General features: G+C 40.0%; 1 protein-coding gene across 1 annotated transcript in view; it reads left to right on the top strand.

Annotated features, from left to right (window-relative positions):
* Dpyd (dihydropyrimidine dehydrogenase) overlaps positions 1 to 26,511 on the top strand; it is a gene marked incomplete at its 5' end in the record, with an annotated part of 793,723 nt that overhangs the window by 661,034 nt on the left and 106,178 nt on the right. The window contains one exon of the mRNA XM_005389092.1: positions 13,758 to 13,937. Within this exon, the coding sequence (XP_005389149.1) occupies positions 13,758 to 13,937 (180 nt within the window). The remainder of the gene's footprint in view (positions 1 to 13,757; positions 13,938 to 26,511) is intronic.

Raw genomic sequence — 26,511 nt, 5'->3', positions numbered from 1 at the left:
AATTCACAATAATATACTAAATATTACAGGCTGTACCCCCAGCAAATGTAGAGAGAATGGCTTCACCGAACAAATGCAAGATATATGTTAATATAAAGGAGAGAAAATCATTTTGAGTGTCAGTATTTGTACTTATTTACTCAATATTAAACTTGATCACTTACTTTGAAGTAGAGCAAGCCAATGCCGTGTTAAACTTGACCTTCAATGTATGAACTTGAAGTGATTAAAGGTAAAGAATTTGTAAAATTAAAATGTAGGTTTTGATACAAAGAGAAAACTGGACTGACCTGCTTGTGTACGAAATGCCAGATCTCCAAAACTAAATGAGATCATTCAGAAACAAAAAAGGATAGAAGCAGAAATGCTTCTTCTAACCTTAAACTCTCTTGGATCTATTTTATATATCCTTTATTATAGCTAGAAATTTGACTGCCAAATCAAAGAGGTATATGAATAACATATACTCCTATGTGTGAATAGTAATAGTTTAGAACACTGCATGTGTTGGGTTTGATATTATGAATTCAGTCATTGTTAAATGATATATTTTGGAATTGTGACCTACGTGTTCCTGCAATTACTGATAAAGGAGATTACTAAAAAAGAAAAACAGTAACAGTTGCTGCCAAGATCTAGATTTCCAGATTTGGAGCATCAGATGAGCTAAAATACACGTGCAGGCTTTATGCAGTTTAACTGTGATTACTATTTTAAAAATCGAAAAGAGTGCTGGTCCAGACATGGTGGTGCAATCATAGAGTCACAGTGCTCTGGGAGGCTGACAGGAAGATTCCAAATCCAAGCCCAGCCTGGACAACTTAGCAATTTAGGAAGACCTGTCTCAAAATAAACAATAAAAATTGTTGGAGGTGTGACCCAGTGCAAAAGCCCTGGGTTCAATTCCAATGCCTTCCCACCCTTACTTCCTCCCCCCATGGGAGAAGAAAAAAGAAAAGAGAAAGAAAAATGCTGAAGTAGTAGAGCTGCTCTTCTGCATCTGGAAAGGTGTTGGCATACTCATATTAGATTTAAGTAGTAATGTAGGAAATTAATGTTTAAGTGGTATAATGAGGGACTCAGATGCCAAGTGCAGCAGAAGTGGAAAATATTCTGTGGTGAGTTACTGTGAATTCTGAATCATATGTTTGCATAATTAGAGGGATAGAAAAATATATTCATGATAAGGAATGAAAGAATTTTGCTTGCCACTGAATGGTATTACTTCAATATCTTTATTTGGTTCATTTGTCCACATACTGAGCAGTTCGTATTCCAGGAACAGTTCTTTACGTGCTAAACACGGGCGATGCACTGGTGAGCAACGCGGATACAGTCCTGGAGCTTTCGCCCGCGTCTCTGCAAGCTGGTAAATGAGATCCACATACAGCACCCACCACACACATACAGTATTTCAGGTGCTGAAATAGATTCTTGTATGTGTTTGTACTTGATAGAATTCCTAGAATTCTATGGGCCACAGCCCCCAGTGGGCCACAGATCACAATCACAGGTATAAGTAATAGATGCTCCATACTTTGCTGAAGCTAGAATGTGTTGTGGGGCACGTGTTTTAAATGCACTTCTAATTTATGATATTTTCAAATTATGGTAGGTTGATGGGGAGGTAATCTAACCATAAGGCAAGAAATATATTTTCTTCTGTCACATGAGAGACAGATGCCCGTGTAATAGCTGTCAAAACAGTGTTGCACTCCGGCTACAAGAAAGGGTCCTGGGACAGACGGTTCCAGGATTTTCATCCTGGCTCTGCTTTATTAGCTGTGCGGTCCTAAGAATTTTAATCTTCGACCGCCTCTTAATCTCTGATCTACCAGGAATTTGGGTAAAGCATGAAAATGACAGTTACAAAAATAAAGAGTATTAAATATATAAAGTACATCCAACTTTCCCCTCGTAAGGGTTGCTCTGCAGTTTGGATTTGGGGCAGCACCTTGCCCTGCCTGCCCTCCCTGAGGTTTCGCAAGGGTCTCCTGGCAAGGACATGATCCCCGACTCCCCTAGTCCGCAGGTCACGTGTATACCATCGGTTCAGCTGTCCTTGTGTTCCATCCTGTAATAAGCTAGAAAGCCGAAGTCCAGAGGGATAATGGAGCATGCACAGGAGTGGAGGAGATGCAGACCACACACGGGCCTGGCTTTGTTCCCTGATGCCCCATTCTCAGAAACACTCGAGATGTTGCACGTGCACGGAGCCCTGGTGCTCTCACTTACCTTGAGAGTTCAGCAAGACTCAAAGTTAGTACAGGTTTAGAGGAAATTCAAGTGATAAAATGAGAGTAGAGGCCCCTGGGACAAGGCCACCAAAGCCCAGCAGTGGGATTTCCTCTGCAGGCTCAGGAAATGGAAAGGGTGCCAGATCAGGCAACAGGAGACGCAGGAAGAGAGCACACAGACGCAACGCCCCGTCCTGGGTCGGATCTTAGTTTGTGCAAACCGGTCAGAAGAAACAGCAAACTTTCAGAACTTATTTTTCATCCATAAGGTGAAAAAATTAAGAATGAGTCCTTCCTAGATTGTAAAACTCCTTTTAAAACTGTAAACCTTTTACTCTTTCAGTTTCTTTCGCTAGGGAGACAATATGATGTTTACACATGCGGGTCTGATTTTTTTTTTTTTGGTTTTTCTCCGGTACCGGGTGCGGGTCTGATTTATTTCACTTATGAGCATGGATGATAGTTGCATCCATTTACCTATAAAAGCCTCAAGTTTATCTTTCTTTATAGCTGAGTAATACTCCATTGCATGAAAAAATACCACATCTTTTTGATCCATTCCTCAGTGGATGGGCATTTGGGTTGTTTCCAAGATTAAGAAACTGCTCAAAAGGAAATAACAACTGGGATGAGGGAAAGGAGGAAAAAAGGAAAGAAGGAAGGGAAATATATATATACACACACAAGATAGCTAAGATAATTATACTACTAATTTTTATTGGTTTGTTGGAAGGAACAATTAATGCTCAAAATTTTTGATTAATTTTACATGCTTATATCTGGTAATCTGAACAACTACTTTGAAGACAACAATATGCAATGTAACAACCATTGCTGAATTCCTCTCATCTTGTATTTTGAAATTCTATTGTTTCTTTTTTATTCTCTTTGAACTAAAAAAAGTCTGCAAATGTAAATCCTATTTTTTTGTTTCTTCAGCCTTCTGTAATTAACTTGTTTTATGTTTTCTGTAAAGCTTAACTCATAGGTCGCTACCTCTTAAGACAGCTGGTCTTTAATGTTTGTGTCCCAGGACACATCATGAACTCACTGATAATGGCCAAATTCCATGCTCTCACAAATATGTTTTTATCAATAACAGGTTAACCATCAAATAAACTAATGAACTGTGAATTTGTATAGTCAAAAGGTAGGCAGTGTTGAGATACTATTTTCATGTTAATAAATTTTCCTCACTGAGGGCAAACTGTCCCATTTTCTTGGAGCGCTGAATTTCTGCATCCGTAGTTAGTGAGCGCATACCTCTTATTCCTCTTCACAGTCCAGAAAAATACCGCATGTGTTAATTTCCCCCCATAGACTTGTCCTCTCCAGACTTTATGACTTATTCTCCTTCACTGATCCAAAACCGTGTGTGGCATTTTAGTAAAAGATATGATAAATCAAGTTTTCCCAGCTGTGTTGATTCTGTTGAAAAAGAAAGATTGCCTCAAATTATGGATTTAGTCATCTGACAGCTATTGTTTGGACGTGTAGTTTCCTTCTCTTGCCCTACTTTCATCGTGAGAAGTGCTGAGCGTGTACAATGCTCCCCGCACGCCCCTGCCCCACCGCCTGTGTTAGCGCGGAGTCATTGAAAACTGCTGTGTAACTGCCGCTGCACCAAAACACTAGCACGGGAAGATGAGAAAGTATTTTACTAGAAAAACCCTCGAGCCTGCGGAGCGAAAGTAGCCAGGCGCTTCCCACTGCAGGCGCAGCCCTCACCAAAGGACAGTCTGCCGGGAACCTGGCCTACAGAGGGCTCCCGTGTTGTCCTGGCCTTTTCAGCCTTGTATTTGTGTTCGTGGGAAGGCAGGGCCATCAACAGTAATATCTGTGAAGAGGAAAGGCAGCAATTACCATTCGTTGGCCCTACATGTTGCGCCTGGTGCATCCATTTTATCTCTAGCCTCTCATGAAAGGCCAGAGGTGCCGCGTCCCTACGTGGTTCTCTTCTGTTATTATTTCTTGGTTCAGGTCATTATTGAGATCTGAGTCCGGTTGGAGTTCACTCTGTAAAGAACACATGCGAGGAGGGGCAGGGGCAGCCTCACCTGCAGGGCACAGTCCTTTGACGAATCCGCTCAGGCCATCTTCAGTCGAGTTGCGTCATCCACAGAGTGCAGTGGAGATCAGACCCGCAGACGCTCTCCGGAGCAGCAGTCAATGGGCGGCCCGTCGCCCGTGCGGCCTTTGAGAGAACACGTGCAGCACTGATAGCCTTTCCTGGTTGGCAAAACGTGGTTTGGATCCCAGTACACACTGTCTTAAAAACACTTTACCCTCCTCAGTGTTGTTTTTGTAGTTGAACTTAGATTAGGAAGTTAATTAAATGAAGAAGAGCCACAGATTGACAATGAAAAATAGACTTTCAAGCTCTAGAACATGTCTTCTTGATTACAAAGGAGGGTGGAAAAAAGGGAAATTCATGTACTGATAATCTGTCAGCAGATGTGTACGGGGTTAGATGAGAAGATAAGTGAGTGATTGACAGTTAAATTATGATATGCAAGATGAAACAAGGGCAGTAACTCTGACCATTAAGATTTATCAATGAGTAGCAATTAAAAGATGACTTTGAAACTGTTTAATAAGCAGAACCACTTATCTATCCGGCTTTTTTCCTGAGCTGAACCTTTCAAAAACAACATCTGTAGGGCTATTTGTTTGTTGTTCTTTTTTCTCCAATCCAATTTGATATGGCCAGAACACAGAAAACTGAACTCAAAGCCAGACTGCTTAATAGGATGACATTTGGGCGCTATTTTACTTCGTGATCCTATGCAGTTTAGTAGCAAAGCTGAAATAAGCTCTCTCCTTTTGGGGGAAACAAGATGGTATTCTGCTGAATGCTAGAATTTTATCACTTTGAAAAAAAAGCTGCTTGAGAGACCGAAGATTATAAAAGCATTTGAGATCTCAGAAGGAGTTTAAATCAATGCACTGCCACAGTTACAGAGCAGATGAGAGAGCCTGCTGTCTCCATTGCCTGGAAACTCCTTAGAAACCTCCCTTTGATTTCTTCACGTAGTTCGTTACATTACTGCTAAATGCGGTATAGAGGGACATCATGACTTTGATGTTGTACAGCTCCAACAAATGGAAACTCATATGCTAGAACAACTAAGATTTGTGGTTTTATGTGAATATACAAATATATCCCCATCTAGCTCCCCATGTACTACGTATCTCTAGAGGCTCGCTTTTCACCTATGCCGTTATAAGATTATAATTGTGGTTTCATTCATGAATTCAGGTAAGCAGAGCCATGTGTATGTAGTACAAAAAGCTCACATTGTTATTTTGAATTATTACTTGAACAAATGTACTATTTACCAATTTGAAAAGAGCAGTGTGGCTTATACATCTGTTCGTCGATACTGGTCAGACCTCAATTCAGTGAAAACTTCCTGATTCCATGCCTTTGCAAAATCAGATCTTTTAAAGTTAATGCATATGGGCAAATGGAATTGCAAAGAGAATTTCCGTTCAAACACAGCAGTGTTCTGTTTCTCAGCTTTAGTAAACTTCAAGTGCATCTCCAAATATTAAGACCTTAAATTCTAAATATCTGTGGATTTGTCAGTATTCATTTAACAAATATGCTTGAAATAATTTTGCAATAAGATGCTGTTATGAAAACTGTAAATAAGCGCTTTTTGACATAAATGAGACTTCACATTTAAGACTGAAATCTACAGGATAAACAAAAGAATAGACAAGCCCTGAAGAGGTCACTAGTTCTGAATCTTATCATGGACCCTACTACTTGCTAATCTTTTGAATCCAGGCATTGTACTCAGTGTTTAATTTTGATCTCCTCACTGATTAACTAACTCATGGTGCCTACTCTACCTTCTGCTCAGTGAGGTAGAAGCTCTCGGGTCCAGGGACCTGGGCCCGCGGCAAGCTGCGGCACGGTGAAGAAAGAGACACCGGAGACCAGGCTGATGGCGCAGATCTATTTTATTGCGGAAGAACCAGGCATTTTATAGAGCAGGCTAGGGACGTGGCGAAAAGGGGGCGTGGCAAAGGGTGGCCTGATCATGGAGGGGAGGCCGCGAGGGAGGGGCAGAGCGGGGCAGCCTGGGCGGGGCGACTCACTCGGTGTGCCGAGGACATGGCAAGTCTGTTTGCTCAGACTCGCTCCTCCGCCACAGCCGTCAACCAGACCTCTGGGCCCCTGTTTCCCACAGCTGAGAACTGCTGCATAGAGTAAGTAAGATGACACTAGACAGGCAGTTTTATAGCTGAGGGAGCTTTGACCAGGTGGACAGGCCACAATGCCTCCAATCTTAGTTCAAAGAACTTGACCTCTTGTCAAAATAAATTAGTAAAGAAAGATCATAGAATTTTTTTCTTGGAAATCTTTATGAATCGGATGGGTGATCCATTTCCATCAATGTTTTATAAATGGACTGCATTCATGGGAAGATGCGTCAAGCCTCTCCAAGTACTTATGACTCTGTTTTACATAAAATGTAGATTGAGGACCATTGAAGAAGAATTTATATTTTTCCTAAATGTAGTTACTCTCCAGTAGACCTTTAACGGATGAATATACAGGAACTTTGAGAGTACTTTGTTCTTAAATCATCAACATATATCTTACTTGTATATAGTCTGAAGATATGTATTCCTAAAATCTGGATTGTGCTTTGCCCATTTATGTGATAAGAAATGAAATGGAGTGATTTCGATCATGAATTCATCTGGGTTGTACCTAAGAGATCAAGCTCACCATTTAAAAACTTTGTAATATAAAACATCATTTCAAAGTATGGTGCTCTACTACACAAAACCTTGTGCCAGTCAGATGTTGTGGTATACACTTGTAATTTCAGTACCCCAGGAAACCGAGGCAGGAAGATGCATGTCCAAGCCCAGCTTGGGTAATTTAGAGGCTAAAACACTGTATTTCAAAGTAAAAACAAAAGAATGAGTCATAAAAAAGGGCTGGGTCTGTAGCCCAGTGTCAGAGCCCTGGGTGCAGTCCCTAGTGCCACAAAATGAAATGAAACAAAAAAAACAACAAAGTAAAAGCAAATGGCAGGGTATCTGCTTTTATACACCTTTTCTTTGCCAAATTACAGATACTCCTCGTTTAATGACCTACCTGCTTAAAGGCTATTTGGGTTTGTAACCCACCACGTGGACTTACAACCCTTCTTTAGCGCAGTTCTGTACATCTTGTTTACAAAGCCTTAATATCTTTTGTACGGTACGCCTTGTTGATACAGCACTGTCGTGTTTGCTCATTGCACTGTACAGTACCGTACTATAGTTGCATGTTCTGTTATACATCACTGCATGTAACAGTTACGTAAATAAAGGAGAAGTCATCGAGCTGGATTCCCTCTGACTGTGTCTTTGTTGGGCTGGTCCTCATTTCAGGGTCAGTGTAGTTACCAACCTAGTAGCAGGAAGGGGACTCAGTCATGAAGCCAGGAGCATCTCGGTTTACCTGGGATCACTCTTTTTAGTCTGATTTTGAGAGCTCCCAAGTGAATTGTCTTTTACATTTAATTTTATTTGAAATGGGCAAAACTCTCCATTTGACCTTTGCTAGGCATTTTACATTCTACCAATGAGGTTTATTACCATTCCATGTGAGCTGTATAATTTCCACACACTTCCACCTTCACAGTGTAATTTAATCTTTCTAACAAGATTATCATTCGGATGTCTCAGGTTGCGGGGAGAGGAATGGGTCCAGCTCACACAGCTACCGAACGCTAGAGGCGGGTGTCAGACGGAAGTACTCTGGCAGGACCAGAGCTGTTTTTTTCTTCAATATCATTACTTCATGCCAGCAAAAATAAGGTACATGACCTTCTTTGGCAGCATTAGAACAAAAATTCATTAGATGTTAACAGTTCCACCCTGCCTACTTCATGCCGTAATGATTTATTTGTATTATGAAATTTATGTTTGGTGCCAATTTCACTCACTAAGTACCAGGTACTATTCTGAGCACTTAGGTATGTTGCCTCACTTTCCTGGGTGCTAAGCATTTGGTCTCCATTTTTAAGTGGAAAAGGTTGCTCCCCATTGCTCAGCTGAGATGTGGTTTGAACTCATTTCTACCCTATTTCTTTGTGGGTGTGCTCTTAACCTCTCAACTCCGAATGGCATAACCCCTAATAAATCTGACTAAGAATAATACTTCAAGTCCAAGCTCTTACCATTTGTAAAGTAAAACTATTACCTTCTTGGCTGCCAGATCAGGCTTATTCTGAATATTTAAACGAAGCATGTAAAAGAGATTTTTAAGATGCAAATCTCCATAACCAGCTAATTTATTATGAACCTAGTCAATTTTATGTGATGAAAAAGGAAGAGCTCCCCACAAATCTCCGTTACACCCCCAGGTACGGGCACAACCGCTTTTCATAGACAGGCTTCCATTAAATGTGCCTCTACCTGTGGTGGAAATTCCGGGCACTGGGCCACCTACCCAGCTCCAGGTAGGAATGGCCCTGCTGACAATCCAGTGGCCTCTGTCTGAAACAGCTCACTCTCAGGATAGTCCTACTTGTAGAGGATAATTAGGGGTGGCAGCTATCCTTCCGATGGCACCTGATGCCCTGCTGTGAAGAAAAAGATAATCCAGACTTCACCTAAAAAATGTACAAATTGTACTCAGCAAACATGCTAACAGGTGTTAAGAGTCCTAATCAGACCTGTTAAAAAAACATTTAAGAGATGCCATATAAAATACGCCCATTCAGGCACAGTGGCTACATTTTTGGAGTTTTTAAGGGAACTGCTTACCTCTTTTATGTAATTCTTATCATATGTTTGCAGTTCATGCAGCTTACAGTCATCTTGGGGAGCGGTCACGTGCACGCCTCGAAGTTTGTTTCTTTCTTCCCTTCTCCTCCCTCCCCCGCTCCGGTTGCCCTTTACCTTTGTGATAGAAATGAAGCCCTCAGTGGATTGTAAAGTTTACGAACGTGTAAGAAACTACTCCGACAACTTCCATTTTCTGAGGTCGAATTCCACGGGCCGAGTTCTGTTCCCAGTGGGCTGCCCATATTCTAAGATTTTCGTCTTGTCACTGTTTAATCAGAAAACTGTTCCTGCTTCTTCCAGAACAGCTTTCTGTAAATAGTGCCTCTTCTTAAAGAAAATTATTCTTGATTCTTCAAACACAACTTCTTATAAGTGCTGCTTCTTTTAAAGGACTGTGACAATGTTTATATAATCTAATAATAAAAAATAAGAAGAAATTGTGTGCTCATCAGCATGTTGATTTGCGGATGCCATTTTGGATTGATATTCACCCCTGCAGTGTGCCTAGAGCTACGGTTTCAGGTACAGTCCAAGGTATCATCGTCCCCGGCACGCTTGTCACGAGTGCAGGACCCCGTTCCAAAGTGGCGCTCCACACCATCAAAATCAACTCTGCAAAAAGATCCCCCAGTGATTTTATGTATACTAATAATTTTAAAGAAAAAAAATCAGTGTAAAAACTTCCCACTACCAGAAATGCTATTAGGAAAAATTATGGGTTTAATCTCATTGGAAAGTAGAAAATAAACTATACCATCCAAGAAGTTACCTAAATCGTATAAAATTGGCCACATGCATAGGTGCATCTGTTTTTTTGTTTTGTTTTTTTGTTTTAAAGATAAAAGAACAAACATATTAACATACACACAGACATAAACAAAATAACACAAAGACAATAAAAGCAATACATAATTTCAGACAAGGTGATAGGAAATTAACAGTGGTTGTTGTGTTGCTTACTGTTATCTTCAACTTGATTGCTCGGTTTTGTAGGTGCATCTGCAGTGGGCCCCCCAGCACCCGTGTCTTGGGTCATCTCAGAATGCCCAGCACTGCCCACCGTCCCCACCGCGCTTAGCAGGTGTCTCATAGTCTGTCCTTCTCCTTTACGCTTCCGTCCTCTCTGCGTCCTCAGAACAGTAGCCCTGAGATAAGGAGCGTACAGAGAGCAGGAAAGACGGAGCCATCTTGGCCTGAGACCCACCCTTCCATGTTCTTCCAGATTTCAAAGATACCGAGTCTACACACTCTGGCCTTTGGGTGAGGTCACTGTATGTGGCCATGCCACATTTATGAAGTAAGAGAATCAGTGAATTTTGTATCTTCTCATTAGACAAAACAGGAAAGACTAAGATAAATTATATTGTTCACTCTATGCAATGTATTTGTAGAGTACTTTAAGAAGCATGTTTTTACAGTATCCACAAACATCCCATGAAGTATGTGATTTTCAAACTACGAATTTCTATGTCCATACAGCAAGCTATTTTAAGACTACAGAAAAGCATACCCATAAGCATATGCTTTTAAAAATGGGGTCTCATATTAAACAAAGAGGATTAAGTAAAGCATCAGTTGACTTCTATAGCTTAAAACTTGTGGGGGAAATTAGAATGATGTTCTTTATAAGTGTTCTCAAAAAAGTATTCATCAGCTCTAAGAAAGTTATAACAAGCCTATTTAATGCTCAAATTGTTCTTCCTGAGGAATGCATTCTTTAAATAGTCTAAATAGTATCACAGAAAATGTTCATGTTCATATTTAGGAGTTACTCTTTGCTCTGTCGTGCACTGTAGCTGCATGGACACTTCAAAACATGAAATGAAGGGCTTTGGTTTCTACCTTTTGTATTGGGATTATTATTATTATTATTATAAGAAAGTAAAGTATTTACAGTTTTCATCTAGCAGGATAGACTTCTCAAAAGTAGCTGTATTAGGATTGAAGATAATTTTATCTGAATTTTCATAACATTGTGATTCATGGACCGATTGAAAGAAAAGATAACTGTAGTTATAATAAAACAGTTTCTCCCCTGCTAATGTCTGTAGCTAGCTCACCTTAGACTGTGTGACTCTGGAACCTGGCTCTACCATTTTCGAAGTGAATACCCTGAACCAACCATTGCAGTTCACTAAAGTCTTATTTTCCCACATCTGCAAAATAAAGCTAAAAATTAAGCCTACGTGTTAAGTTCATTTTGAGAAATGAATGAGAAAATACATTTAAAAATATTTAACACAGTGCCTGGCCCATGTTAGACATCCTATTAGACATTACATTGCTTTCAAACCACACTGTCATTCAGCCAAGTTTGAAAAAAATCTGATACACAAAGTCATTCGATACAATTCTGAAATGTAAAATGCCTACATCACCTTAATACAGCTGCTTTCATCCTTCGAAATGTGAAATACAGAAGACTAACCTATATCCCTAATCTTATCTTTCTCTTACAGCAGCCAAACCTCTTACAAAAACAGTCCGTCACCATTTCTTCAGCTCCTCATCCCTCATGCATTCTTCAACCCTCCAGCAAACAAAGCAAAACAAAACAGAAACAAGCAGCTTCTTTGCAACAGTACCAGCCCTCATACACACGAAACCCTGACGAGAGTCTGTCTAATGCCAAATCTCGTGGTCACTTTTCACCTCTAGTGCTCCTGACCCTTCTGCAGTAATTGACTTCGCAGTCTGCAATCTCTTCTGCTCAGTGTCCTTTATGATACCTTCCTCTAAAGCACTGGCATTCTCTCCCTCTCCCCACCACTTTCTTCTCCACCCCCAGCATTCCCAATTCTGGAAACTTAGTATGGTTTCAGGAAATTCAACAAACTTAGTATCAGCTAGGTAGCAGGTATATATATATATATATATGTACACCAGATGTATGATATATATATATGTATATACCAGATATATATATACCAGATATATGATAGACATACAAAGTTTACTTACTCAAGGACCTAGAAGGCTTTAAAAGATCTTGATATAGACTCTTAGTTATTTTCCTCCTTTCCGGCATTTCCTTTATTTAGCTTTCTTCTATTGGTTAAAATTGCCAGACATCTTCATATGTACAGTGTAGCTCTGTAACCAGTGGTTCCACATGTGTGACTTCAACAAACCGTAGACTGAAGATATTTGGGAAAAAAATCACAGCTTGTAGTGAACATGTACAGACTTTTCTCGTCATTATTGTCTAAAAACAACACAGTATATCAGCTATTTACCCATTTTATATAGTATAGCAGCTATTAAGGCCATTTTTATAGTGACCTGAGCATCTACAGATTTTGATATCTGTGGAGAGGTCCTGGAACCAGCCTCCTGTCGGTACTGGAGAGTGGTACTAGGAAGAATAAGATGGAAGTGAGTTCTGCTTTGCTTAAATATACCTGGATAATTGTTTCATTGGATGGATTGGTAACGTAGATTTGGAAGAAGGTGGAATTCCATCTTTTACATTTTGAATGTGGAATGGAGTTGGTCTATTTAGATGAAGATGGCCTACTGGTAATTGTAAATGTGTTTCTGAAATCTACATGTGGTGTCAAATTAAAGCAATATCTTTGGAAATAACCAACCTGGAAATGCTTAGCGAAATCCATTCTCTAAGCTCTATCCTAAATCACTACCACAATCACCAAATCCTGACTGCATGGGAAAAATACCAGTTTCTCTAATTCAGTCTTTCTTAACACTAGGTTTTGTACTTCTAGGTATGTCATATGGTGACTCCAATTTAAAATTCTCCTCTTAATCATCACGCAGCGTGTGTGGTTGAGAGTGGAATACGGGACACAGCTGTGCTAGCTACTGAGGACAGTACAATGACCAACCTGTACATGGCTCTTCCCTCTGTACGCTTCAGTCTAACCAGGGATTGAGTTGTCAGTCATCTGTAGTGAACACGTGTAGACTTTTGTTGTCATTCTTCTTAATCATGCGGGGATCACAAGTCAAAGTTGTTTGAGTAAGGGAAAAGCCAACCTGTTCCAGGCTCCTGGAGAGCTCCCTGAAGAAGTAACATTTACCGTAAGACTGAAGACTGATTTGTGGTTAGCATGTGTACGAGAAAAGGCCTCCTAGGCAGGGAGAAGATCCTGTGAAAAGATTTCTTTCTATCCCAAAGAAAGGGTTTTGCAAATTGAGGAGCAGAGGAAAGCCCTGGGTGACAGACACAGAGTGAACAAAAGAAGAGCAACAGATCAGAAGGCAGATGCAGGTGGGGTAAGCTGAGGCTGAGGTGTGGGGATGAACGCCAGGCTCGCCTGATTTGACCGCTAACAGGTTTGAGAGCTACTGTATCTCAGGCAGCACATCTCAGTACAGGGCAAGTGAGAGAACTGAAATGTTTTTCTGATGTTCCTAATGCAGAATTCACTCTTCAGAAATTCAGCCCATTTGATGTCATTTTCACACCCGTGCTCAGGCATATCTGACACCCTGTGTACTGGACCTATGTAAAGTGTACCGCTGAATGTGTTTGGACACGCGTGTCCGTCTGTGATCGTTCACCACATCAGGCTGGTGACAGTACTCATCTTGTCTGCAAGTTCTCTCCCATGCCCACCGCCCCCACCGAGACTTGTCAGCCATTGATCCAGCCTAAAGCAGCACCTGGCACGTGCAGACCATGTTTGTTAAATAAGTAACAAGTGACTGTTTGCAGCCCAGGCTCTTCGTTTGATGCTGGGTTGGTTGCTGCCTTTGCAGGTATGCAGTGCTATTCAGAATCAGGATTTCACTGTGATTGAAGACTACTGCACCGGCCTCAAAGCCCTGCTTTACCTGAAGAGCATCGACGAGCTGCAAGCCTGGGACGGGCAGAGCCCAGCCACCGTGAGCCACCAGAAGGGGAAGCCAGTTCCTCGCATTGCCGAGCTCACCGGAAAGGTATGTGCGCGCCTCTGTGCTGTTACTCTTGAGAACTCTGCTTCGGTGTTTCTACTCCAGATCTTGCTGGCGTCCCCGCGTTCCCACTCACAGAGGAAACACGGTGCCCGGCGGATGTGATTTCTGCAACAGACTCATTCTGAAGCAGGCCTGATTACAGCTCTGTGATGGGTCTGTGAGTTACCTTTTTATAAAACCAGTAGAACACGAGGTCACATAAAAGAAAAGATTGAAGTTTGTGGGTAAAGTGCTTCCAAATTCTTGCTTGCTGTGGCGCTGACTGGCATTCTTTCTAGTGGGAGACTGGAGATTTCTTTATGCTGTAACAAGCTCTGGAAATTATACCAGTGCCTTTCTGTTTTCAAGACAGTCATATCACCGGAGTCCTGAATAGCATGGTGAAGTTTTTTAAAATTAAAATCTAATCAGTATCTTTTGTAACTGCTTCTGCCGTGTGGTTAAACCTGGGCTCAGAAGGTTATGTCCCAACTTTCTCACTAACTGCTATTTTCTGAGACATAGACACTACATTTACATTTTGTATAATACAGTGATTTCAGCTACTCTTTTCTAAAACAACATTCAGCATTTTGCCTTTGTATTTTCTTTGTGTTATTCTAAATAGACAACCATTGTCAGAAGACGTTTCTTGAGTCCTGAATGAAGGGAGGAAAAAATTATAATTCTTAGTCTTTTCAGCTTGTCACTACATCAATAATTAACTTTAAAAAAGAGAGGCAGTATAAAAAGATTCTTTAAGGAAGCATTTAATAATTCAAATGAATCTTAACTTGAAACAGGTCACATGAAAAAGAATGGAAAACAAAAACCCTGGGTACCCTGCTTTGGATGGCTGGGTGAGGGACTCAGGGAGAATAGGAGAAGCGAAAAATAACTGGTTAGTTCTAGTGAGAAATATAACTGTCCCTCTCTAACACACAGACAAAAATAAAACCGTCCTGAAGAAAAATGTGTATGATTGTGAGACCAATAATGAAAAAGAAAAGAGGCAAGGAAATAAAATCTTCCAATGTAGGTTCCAGGAAAATATCATGATGAATGACTCCGTGAGTAGCAATCAAACAGAAAGGCTGTGACATTAATATTTATAATATTGTAATTAGCAAGACAGTGCCTAAGCAGCGCTGTTCTGTAACTAATCATATTATCATAAACTGAGTCTGCAGTATTCAGCCAGTGAGGGCTCTTTCTTTCACCAGTGACTGTCAATAACCTAGGATTGTTTACAACTAAAAAGTATTCACAGATGACATTAACTCAATCAGTGTAAACATTGCAAGGAAGTGATTTCTGGTGTATATGACCACCTACAGAAGCATTGCCTCAAGCGTGGGTCATTGCCATGGGAGCTGGAATGTAAGCAGCTGCCTTGCACTGTGAGAGTTTTGGCCTTAAAAGACTTGCACAGTCTTTTGAAAACTTACATATTCAAAGAAAAGATGGATAATGACAGGGACACTTGTGTGGATGACACAAATGGAAATTGATTTTCTAACTGGATTCAGATTTTATTTTAGTAAGCTTAACCTTCATCAAAATCATAAGTGTATTTTTCAACATTATCAATTGTTAAAAAAGATAGATTTTTGCCTATGTGCTTGTATTGATGAATCATTTCTCAGCATCAAGTTGAGGAACAAGCAGATGGTCTGGTAATAGATTTGTGCTCCTGAATTCTCTGGTGAAGGCTGACATGATCACAATAGTGACTGTCCCCTTTAGGTTAATATCCCTAGTACAGAATCACAATGCTCTGGATGCAGGGTACAGGTGGCTTCCTAATTGTTCCTTCTTAGTGTTGAGTGTGAGTGTGTGTGTGTGTGTGTGTGTGTCTTTGAAAGCAACTCATATTATGCTTTCATTAGCTCAAGAGTAGCCTCCTGGTACTTTTGCCTTATAGGTATTGCATGTTATTAGGAAAACGAAAGGAGGAGATGTAGATCCTTTGTAGCAATCTGAATCACTGGAAACATCTGGCTTCTTTCGTCAGGAAAATTTCGTTTGGGATGTACAAGTGTTATAGCATGTAATCCTTCACTCATAAGTGAAACTGGAATAAAGTTGAGTTCTTAAGAAAGACCAATTAGAATGTAGTGTTTGAGGATGGACAGAAACAAAGACTGTGACTTTAGGAAGAAGAATTTGCCGTTAGCTGAGCTATCTCTCAAGTGATAGTACATTTAACATAACCTGCTTATGTTCATCTCACTTTTGATTAAACTCCCCAAGAAATGTTTCTCCAGGTAGCTTTTTAAGGGCAGGAAGTGATGTGTTTATAATTTTATGTTACAAGTTGTTTAAATCAGAACAGCAAGAGGAGAGCAATTCCCTGGAAAGAGCGGTCAGCAGTTCTGCCACAGCGTACAGTTGTCCATGTGTAACTATTGGTATTAAGAAGCCATGAGGTACCCTTGTGAGAAATGCAGATTCCCCAGGTCCGTGCACCCCTCGTGATTCCGCTGATGGGAAGTGGGTCTGTGAATCTGCGTTTTCACGTCATGAATCTGATGGCAGGGTCGTCACTGCCCAAAGGAATGGAGCACATAATAGCAATAGCAAACTCACAGGCTGAGAAGTTAGCAGTGAGCAGGGCATGGAGAAATCTAGCAGTAATGATCTTGAGCCAGAAAAAAATGAAACAGAAATAGAGGCAAGAAAGGAAATCCAGAGATTTAACAATGGTCTCTAAATGGTCGGAGGATAGGGATACCTAATGAGGCACCGGTGGAGAGGATAATAATTACTAGCTGGGTTAACAGGAAGACTGGTAGGTTTGGGTGATGCTTTATTACTTAATATCTAAGCAACTTGGACAAATTGCTTAGTCTCTTTAAACCTGTTTCTAAAACTTTTAAAATGAAGACCACCATAATGCAAGTCTTCAGTCCCTCATTAACACTTTGAAAGCCTAAAAAAATGATGAAATTGAATATTCGCACAGAACTCATTGGGAAGAAACCCTGACCTGACCTGATCTGAGGCTATTACTAATCTCTTCTCATTATTTTTTGAGAACTTTTAAGTGTGTACCGCAGAAAGACTAATGTGTTTGATTCCGGGTTGCTGCCCAACTCCTTGCTGGGGCTACACGTAGGAGTGTTTGGTGAATTGGGATATGTGGACTATTTTACTTTTCTTAACCTCCTGCCCAAATCTGAATCAATACATGTGGCTCCTGGGATTTTAAATAAAAGTTTGTAAAAAAAAACCTGAGTGAAAATATAGCTGCAAATATACTTTGTGCAGAAGTTCTTAGAGTTAAAAACAAAGTATATATTTTAATGATAGAAAATATATTACTCATGGGTGTTTTGAAATGTGAGAAACAAGAATCACGTTAAGATGGTTTACTCAGGAATAGGAAGGAAAGAAGGACCTTCAGTATTTGCGCAGCAAATTTTACAATCAGAAAAGCACAGAAAATGTCTTCCTTGCTCTGTGCTGGCATAAGAGCAGGACCCTCATCCCAAGAGTAAACACCTGGAGCCTTGCAAGGGAAGCAGCAGGAGCCAGTGCCTTCTGATGGTTTGAGGTCGGCCTACGCTCTCACGGGCTGTTAGCTGCATGTGCTGCGGCTTTCCAGCTCACCGAGGGAAGGCTCTCAAGCATCGCCTCCTCTCCAAGCTGACCCCTGGAGTCTCCGCCACAGTTCCCTCCGCTTCCTGAGGCTCGGGGCCGGGGGTAACACACAGGAGCTAGATTTGTGTGTTTGTTTTTCTGCTGGAGAATAAATCACCTATCTTACCCATCTTTGTATTCCGATAAGAGCCTAATCAACGTTGTTTGAATGACTGGTAAGCGAATAAATGAATGCTATAAAATGTGCAGTGGTAGTAGCGTTAGAATTAATAGTTACTTGACTCTTCAAGATATTACTTCTTGTAGTACATGAGAAATGAAAAGAATGTATAAGGAAACAAACTTTGCACTTAACATCCCATTTTGTGTGTGATTCTGGTTTACCGAAACGAGAGGGAAGGAAGCCATAACAGAGCAAAGTAGGTGGGGAAGCAGCTGTCGCACAGCCTTGGCGTGGCAACGCGTGTTACGATTGGGAACCTCTGAAGATTCTGAGTACCTCTGTGTGCCAGCGACCCACGCAGTGTCCACCGTGCAGGAGCGTGGCGCAGAAGCCAAGCTGCTGAGGGAATATGATGACCAATCGCTAATTGATTTTTAAATTTACCTTAAGTGTCAGTTCTTTTACTAAACCATACATGGTTCTCTTCTTTCATTCCAGGAAAATCAAGGCATTTTTTTCTCTAGTGTACCACTTTATTTGTATAGCTAGTATGCTCATATTATATTATCCACGGGTTATCTGTCTGCTTGTCCACTGCAGCAGATTATCATAAGCATTTGGAGACCAGAGAGCGTGTCTTATTTATACTTGAATTTTTAAGCACCCAGAAGGATGCTACATGTTTATAAAATTAGATCGTACAAAGTATTCATGGTGTTCTTATTTAGGAGGAAAAAAGAAAGCCAATTTATAATTAAAATTCAAGCGAGGCTCTTTCAAGAATAGCAGTCATTTTAGAAGAAACCAGTAAACGTGCCAAGTTACGTTCAGCAGGTATTAAAACATGACGAAATACGTATCAGCGATATTAATAAGTGAACATAATGTGTGCTCATTAAAAATTTCCGTTAGGACAAAATCAGAAATGCTGTCATGGCTTGTGTAGCAGCTCTAAGAGCAAGGCTTTGTCTTGATGGTAGGAACTAACATTGTGTCCATATGACCAGAGGCGTCAGTTTTAGTCATTTTACAGCCAAAACAAATCGGTGTCATAAAATTACCATTATGTGCTTGTGGTAATTTTATACGTTGATGTCTGTTTCTTTATTCACTCCTGGAAAATGTTCCAATGCAGAGAACAAAATGTTCAGACATAATGTAAAGCCCGCAGCACTACCATCACGAGAGGTCCAATGAGAGTGCTGCGTAAGAACACAGCAGCGTTTCCTATTTACAGGTTGAGAATTTTGTGGCATCAGGGCTGGGGATACAGCTCATGGTAGAAGTTTGCTTGGCATCTATGAGCCCCTGGAGTTGAGCCCCGCCACGGAATCAAAAGTTCGTGCCATCTTTCCAAATCGAGGAATAATTCTGATAAAGAAAAAACTACACAAATCTTACACGTCTCATGACTTATGACTAATGCATATACGATCAAGTTCTCACTTCTGCCAAGATACAGAACACTGCTAGCTCGTCAGGGATTTCCCGTGTACTTTCCCAGCCGCCACCTGACTCCCCACCACCACCAGACACAGAAACCGTCCTTTCTCGCACTGTAGGCTCAGCTGTTCACGCCGCTTCGCACTGTCAGTGGAGTTCCGCGAACGTGTGTTTGTGTGTGCGGCAACGTTCACTCAGCGCCGTGTTTCAAAGATTTGTTCGCGTTTTTATGAACACTATTGCATGTTACTGGTTCATTTCTTTGTATCAGGGAACAAATGTACTACAATTTATTTATTCATGTTGAATGATATTTGAACTGTTTTTACTTGTTTGCTAGTATAAGTGGTGTTCTAAGCACTGCTGCATGCATATTGAATACAGATTCCCGTTTGTCTTGGGTAATACACAGCAATGTAATTTCTTGGTCATAAAGTAGATGTATGAGTTTTACAAGAAAATTTCAAACAGATGTTAAAGTGATTCTTGCCGGTTTTGAGCAAGTGTTTGGTTCTTCACATTCCAGCCAGCATGAATGTTCTCTGACCTCTTCGGTTCAGCCCTTCTAGTACATGGACCAGTACTACCCTTGATAGTTATTGCTGAGTTTACAAACTGCATGTGCTTTGGACATTTGCATATCTTCCTCTTTCCAAGAAATATTTGTTCAAATCTTTTGCCTATTTTTGATTGCTGTAGTTGAATTTTAAGAGTTCTTACTCAAGATATTCAAGGTATTTAAGGTGTAAGTCCAGAGTCAGAGAAACCATTTGACAAAATCTAACATACACTCATAATAATAACCCAAAGTAATCATCATAGAGGGAAACTTCCACAATCAGATGAAAGCTATTTTGAAAAATCTATAGCTAGTCATCATAATTAATATTGAAAAGATAAGTTATTTCCTCCTAAGATCAATAATTGGGCAAACATTTCCACTTTTTATACTAGTCAGTATTGTACTGGATGTTGTAACTAGTAAAATAAAGACATAAAAAGAAATAAGTAATATCTAGATTGGAAAGAAAGAACTTAAGCTGTATTTGCAGATGGTATGATCATGAACATAAAATATCCTAAAGAACTTATAAAACCATGATTAAAATAAGTGAACTTGACAAAGTTTCAAGATTCAAAAACAATATACAGAAATAATTATATTTCTATATTGAAAATTGGAAAAATAGACCCTGGAAAGTTAAATTTGAAATGCCACTTGTAATAGTAGCTAAAAACTATAAAATAGTGTGGCAAAAAGTTAAAATATATGTAATATCTACACACTGAAAACTAGAAACAATTGATGAGGAAAACTTAAAGAAGACATAAATCACATGTGGAGATATCAGATATCCCCAAAGTTATGATTCCAGTAAAATTCCCACATGTATTTTTATAAAAGTTGGAGAGCTGATTTTAAACTTTACATTGGAAATAAAGAAACCAGAACAGCCACAGTAATCTCAAAAAAGAAGAATATAATTAAAAACTTGTACTATCTGCCTTCAAGATTTTCTATAGATCTATAATAATCAAGCAAGTGTGTTTTGGTGTCAGAATAGACAAATAGATCAATGGAACAGAGAGAAAATCCAGAAATAGTCTCGTGTATAAACACTCAATTGATTTTTGACAAAGCTGCAAAAAACAATCCAATAGAGGAAGGAAAGTCCTTTCAACAAATGATACTAGAATTAATGGAGATTCATGCTTAGATAAATATCATTCCTACTTCATAGAGGACACCAAAGTAGACTTAAATATATCATATATGTAAAAGCAAATTGAGGTTCCTAGCAAAATGGCTCGCAAGGCATATACAGCTGTACTTCTAGATTACAAAATTTTGCATGAAAGCGTAAGTAAATATCTTTATAACCTTGGTGCAAGGAAAAATTTCTGGGACAGGATACAAAGAAGTACTAATTATACAGGGAAAATTGATAAATTATGCTTCATCACAATTCTGCTCATTAAAATCAGTTAAGAAACAAAAACTGAAGTCACCAAATGGGAGAGAACATCCACAACACTTCTAGCTCTCAAAGAACTTGTGATCAGAACAAATGTACGTAGTAGCTTAATGTATGACCTGGAATACTTTGAGATGATTTGATCTTATCAACCAGTACTGTATACAGAATTTTAGAATGAAAAATCTATCACAAGGAATCTTCCTGTTTGCTCTTGCAGCTTCCTTCCATCCATGTGCAATAAGGTTTTCTTTTTGCTTTTTTCTCTAATGGCTATTATTAGTGCTCACACAGTAAAGGGAAGAAAGGTATGAAATGAAAGCGAATTTCCTTCGAATTCACTGCTGGCCCTATAGTCCTTGACCATATTATTTTCTTCCTTCGCAGCTTCGTCCCTGTGGTGATTCTGCCTGGGATGGCCAGATGGTTACATTGTTGTTAGGAAAGTTTCGGATGACATTTACATTTCTGTCATTATTTGGTTAATGACTGAAATACAAAACAGTATTACTAAGGGCAGTTTCAATGACTATAGCCAGATTGCATGAGGCTAAATATTTTTTATTGTTTTAGTTCATTTCACAGAACATAGCAAAAAAAAAAAATAATAAATAAAAAGAAACAAAGAAAACATCATTCCGTGAAAGTTCAAAATTTTCAAAATTACCAGATCAGAGAGTGGATATTAGGTGGACTCAATCTGTATCTCTAAATATCACCAGATGATTTTGAGTAATGTCTTAGGCACAGTTCTAGAATACAAAATATCCTTTAAAAATGAAATAGGCATCAGTTTTATAAAGGTATTATTTTTGCTTGTAATAAAAATGTACTGGGTGAGAGTCCATGCCCCCTTAAGTAGTTCTGACCTTCTGATCATCTTCTCGGTTGATAATTATCCCATAAATAAGTCAAATGTGATGTGGTAAAGGAAAACAGAGTCCAACAGTTCTGGGTTCAAATGTAGACATAGTGTCATATTAGTAGACCAGCTACATGAATCCCACAATCCTCCATTTCCAGAAACCAATCTGAGAAAATGATATCTCTTCACAGATACTTTGTGAAGATCACAAATGATCCACATACAATTTATAGCATATAGTAGGCTATCAATGCACAGTAGTTATTATTATAATTGTGTAGAACACGGAGTTAGGTGGAGACAGACAAACTTTGAAGTAATACTAGTTATGTGACCTATCCAATCCAAAATACATGGATAATATTGGAGTAAATTTAAATATTTGAGCAATACTTTTGGAGTTGATTTCCATCTTTCATCTACATTTTCCAGAAGGCACTTACACATATTTTTATGTTTTCTTAATCGTCTATTATAACATCATCTTGCTAAGGTTAACTTTGTTCTATCTGGTCAAAAGTTAGTATCTTTGTCCTTTGAACTACACCCTTTCACCAAAAACTTCTAAATAATTTGAGATAATTTCCTTTCTCAGTAAAATAGTTACTTTGGGCAATAATTCACCTAGCCGGCCAGTCACTGCTCCTAAAATAGACAGAAGGGAGGAGTCCACCGCATTTGCCAGATTAGATGTAATAATATCTGAATTTTATATGAACCATTAGGGAAAGTGCCGGTACCAACAGGAGTCCCTCGTGTTGTAGAAGAGGTAGTTTTGCACTGCTGATAACCAGAACAGTTTGTAACTCCAGTAAGACTTCTCAGCTTGGTTCCTCCCAGGACAGAGTAAGTGGGTTCATTCCACAGGCAACTGTAATCACTTGGTACCTGCCAGCAGCCCTCTAAAGAGGAGACTTCTGACACAGGCCACGCCCAGTAGAGCTGTCAACACCTACCTGGGGACACATGTAGGCGGACATGCTGCGGAACTTGGCTTTCCACTCCTGCGTCTTAATGTGAGCTCTCACAGGTCAGCTGACAGGTCCGGGGGTTTCCATTGCAGTGTAATTTCTAAATTGTAATCCCCACAGCGGCCTCATTGCCTGCCTGAAGTAAGAGGAAGCTCATCAGCATTTTCATTGCTTTGCCTGTCTCCCATCAGTTCCTTTCCTTTGTCCAAAATGCTTATGAAAAATATGAATCCTCATTTCTTCTTGCCGTATAAAATTGATACCTAATTACCAAGCACAAATGTAATTATTTCCTTTGTCACATTCATGAAAGTAAGTGGTTAAGTATAATTCCTCATACTTCATCAAATGTAACTATTTTAATCAGAATGCACCTTATTAATATTAATTATATACTTAGAACTTTGTATAAAAGTGCTTTTCATCTCCAACACAACTTACATTAATTCAGATGTTACTTTTAAAGCATAGAAAAATGAGATTTTTCTCATTCTGGATACAGATTGAAAATTTAGAAAGATATTACTGCTATAAACATATAAATTAAAATTTGAGTTCAAATCCTAGCCTTGACTTCTTCTAACCTCTTGCTTAGGAACTCCATAAAATTAGTCAACATTTGTAGCAAATCAGTTAGTTTTGTTCCTAATCATAATTTTGTGGAGTTAAACAAAATACTTCTTTGTGTGTCTGAGTTACATCTCTGAGACATTTTCTAAGAAAAACATAAATTTGTTAAATCTTCAGTTGAGCCTATCTGCCTACGTAATAAAGGAAATGTTAGATGAAAACATAATTTTCTAGAGTTATAGGAGTTAGTGTCATTTTGATAGTGTAAAAAGTCAACAGAAATTTTAATTATATTAACCTTTGTACCATTTAGTCTTACCTAACCTTACCCAATTAGTCTTACATAAATGTGTTATTTGAAATAAAAAATGGGACATTTTACAAAAAAAAATCAAATAAAACAAACTATAATTAAATTTATTTTTTAGCTTCAGAATAATATGGACCATAATTCCTAGAAAACAGCTCTACCAAAACCCTGGGATCATAAGTAAGATAGGCCAGGGTATCGTCAGTAGCACAAAATAATTGGCCATCTTGTTATCGCCTTGTGGGGACTCATAGCTTCTTTCTAGGGGTATTTCGAGGTTCTTGGTATTCTGGACAAAGACTGGACAAGACACATGAAAAAGGCAGTGAGGGTCTGCACTTATCAAAAGTAGGAAGAGAAGCACTCTGCAGAGTGAGAGCAGGCGCCTGAGAAGCTCTGGGTGGCCGTGAAGTGAAAGGTTGTCTTCTGCACTCTCATTCCTCAGTGTAACATCAGATCTTGGCCATCCTTCAAAAGTCACTTGCTTTGGCCCCAGATGTAAGTGAAGAATTGAAGATAGTGCCTTCTGATTGGCCCTACGTGCAAAGTTTGGGAACTGTGTTCTGTGCACATCTTCTGGGTCTCTGTGATTGACAGATCACGCCCAATTGTCCAGCCAGCTTGTCCTACCCTAATCTCTTGGTTTAACCTCACATTTGATCTAGTAAGTTTGCATATTTGCATAAAATACCTGTCCTCTTCTTTCTAGAACCCTGATACTCCATTTGGTTACCCACAGTGACCTACCAACTACCTAATGCCCAAATACCCACTCTGTCTCATGCTGTATAATCTTGGAAATCAACCTTACTGTCCTGTCTCATCCATGCCCTGTAATAGATCTGTGCTTCACAGTCACAGATGACCCACTAGAAGTGCGTCTGGGAAGATGTAGCAGCCTCCACAGAGAATGTGCCTAACGCTGCCCAGAGAACTCTGATTTGTCGCTTCAGGCACTGTGTGTGAAGTCTCCTTGCATACTAAAAGTGCCTTCAAGCTTCCCCCAGGTCCTTCACCTCAAAGGCCGCTCTGCTGAGGATTGTTTCCAGCAAACAAAGACCAGGCTTTTGAAGAAATATTGCCATACATCTTTAAATCATTGCTCTTGTCTTCTCCGCTTACTAGTACTATCTCATTTTATTTTTATTTTAATAGATAAAACCTTCCCTAAGTCTTCTACTGACAGTTATTCTCTTCATATGCAACTAATCAGGAGAATATCATTTGGCATTTAGGGGCTATGAGCCTGGCACCTTTCGAATCGTAGGAGTGACTAAGTCTTCCCATTGAACGTAGATCTGAACCAAAACTGAAAGAAGTAAAAATATGGCATTTCTGATGAATCAATATTCCTAGGAAGATGAAATCATTCCAGATTACTGGAGAGAGCCTTCACTGATATATGCAATGAGCCTGCACTGCTGACTCTTAGACACTGCTGGGGCTCACTAGTGTTTCCGCCTGTTGGTCTCTCCTGTAGGAGAAGTTAACCTCTTTGCCCTTGAAGGCTGCATATGAATAAATAACTTGCTTTAATCGATGCAACGCGAGCAACATGTGGTAGGTGACTCTTGGGGCAGAAGCATTTAAGGAGCAGCATTCAGTTCTCCGCGCTTCCGCTCTCTGCTGTGACAGACACCACAGGCTCACGCTGGGATAGTGGCAACATGAAATGAGTAACACTGTCACTGAGACGCCCTTCGCAGGACTGCCAGTGATACTGCAGACCTTTCTGTGAGGGAAAGACGAATTTTGGTAAGCCGCTGAGATCTCAGGGTTGATGACTACCACAGCACAACCAGCCGATGAGAGTAAACAGAATTCTAGATCACTTGTGCCTGTTTCCAGAGGGGTTGACTGCGCTTCAGCCCTGTGAGAAATTCTAAAATGCAAGAGCTCATCTTCAGTGTTCTCACGTCCCTTTCTGTGCTCCTTGCCCCTGCTGGCAGCTAGGGCCAGGCAGCAGTTTCCATTTCTTCCCCGTACCTGTGGCCTCATCTCTTGAGCAAGCACCCAAAGCTGACAGAGCGCTTTTCTGCACACCAGACAGCTCAAACACTGGTTTCTCCCATTGCGCTTGTGCAGTGGCTTGAACATTTGTAATCCTCTAAAGTTCATGCATTGAAATCCTAGGTCCCAGAGGGGCACTGTTGGAAATGGGGCCATTAGAAGGCAATCATTCATAAGGAATTAGTGCCATTATGGAAGAGGTCCCAAAACAGAGACCCCCAGCCCCTTCTTCCCTATCAAGACATGGTAGGAAGGTGTCTTACCAGCTTTGAAGAAGCCAGCCCTAACCAGACCCCAAGTCTGTTTTAATTTGATCTTGAAATTGCCTTCCTCCAGAATGGTGAGACCCAAATGTCCACTTTTTGTAGTGCTTTGTCTTGGCAGCCAATACAGACTAAGACAGGCCAGTTTGAAGTAAGCTTTGAGGAGGAGGATCATCTACAGCTGACTGAACCCCTCTGAAAAGATGGAACTAATATGGGTCTTACTCATGACCTGTCAGTAGTAAGCCTTGGGCAACTTAGATCCTTTCTTTTATCCTCCATCCCATGGTCCAAAAACTTGTGGTAATAGTATGTGTCTCGTAGGATTGCTGAGTTAAGTAAAGACAGTCTGATGTCAGTCATGGCGGCACATAGCTGTAATGTCAACAAGCTGGGAGGCTGA

The sequence above is a fragment of the Chinchilla lanigera genome, unplaced genomic scaffold, assembly GCF_000276665.1.
Source record: "Chinchilla lanigera isolate Chin_1 unplaced genomic scaffold, ChiLan1.0 scaffold00034, whole genome shotgun sequence".
NCBI classification, from domain to species: Eukaryota; Metazoa; Chordata; class Mammalia; order Rodentia; family Chinchillidae; genus Chinchilla; species Chinchilla lanigera.
The sequence above is the reverse complement of the archived record's forward strand: the minus strand, read 5'-3'. Positions and strand labels throughout refer to the sequence as shown.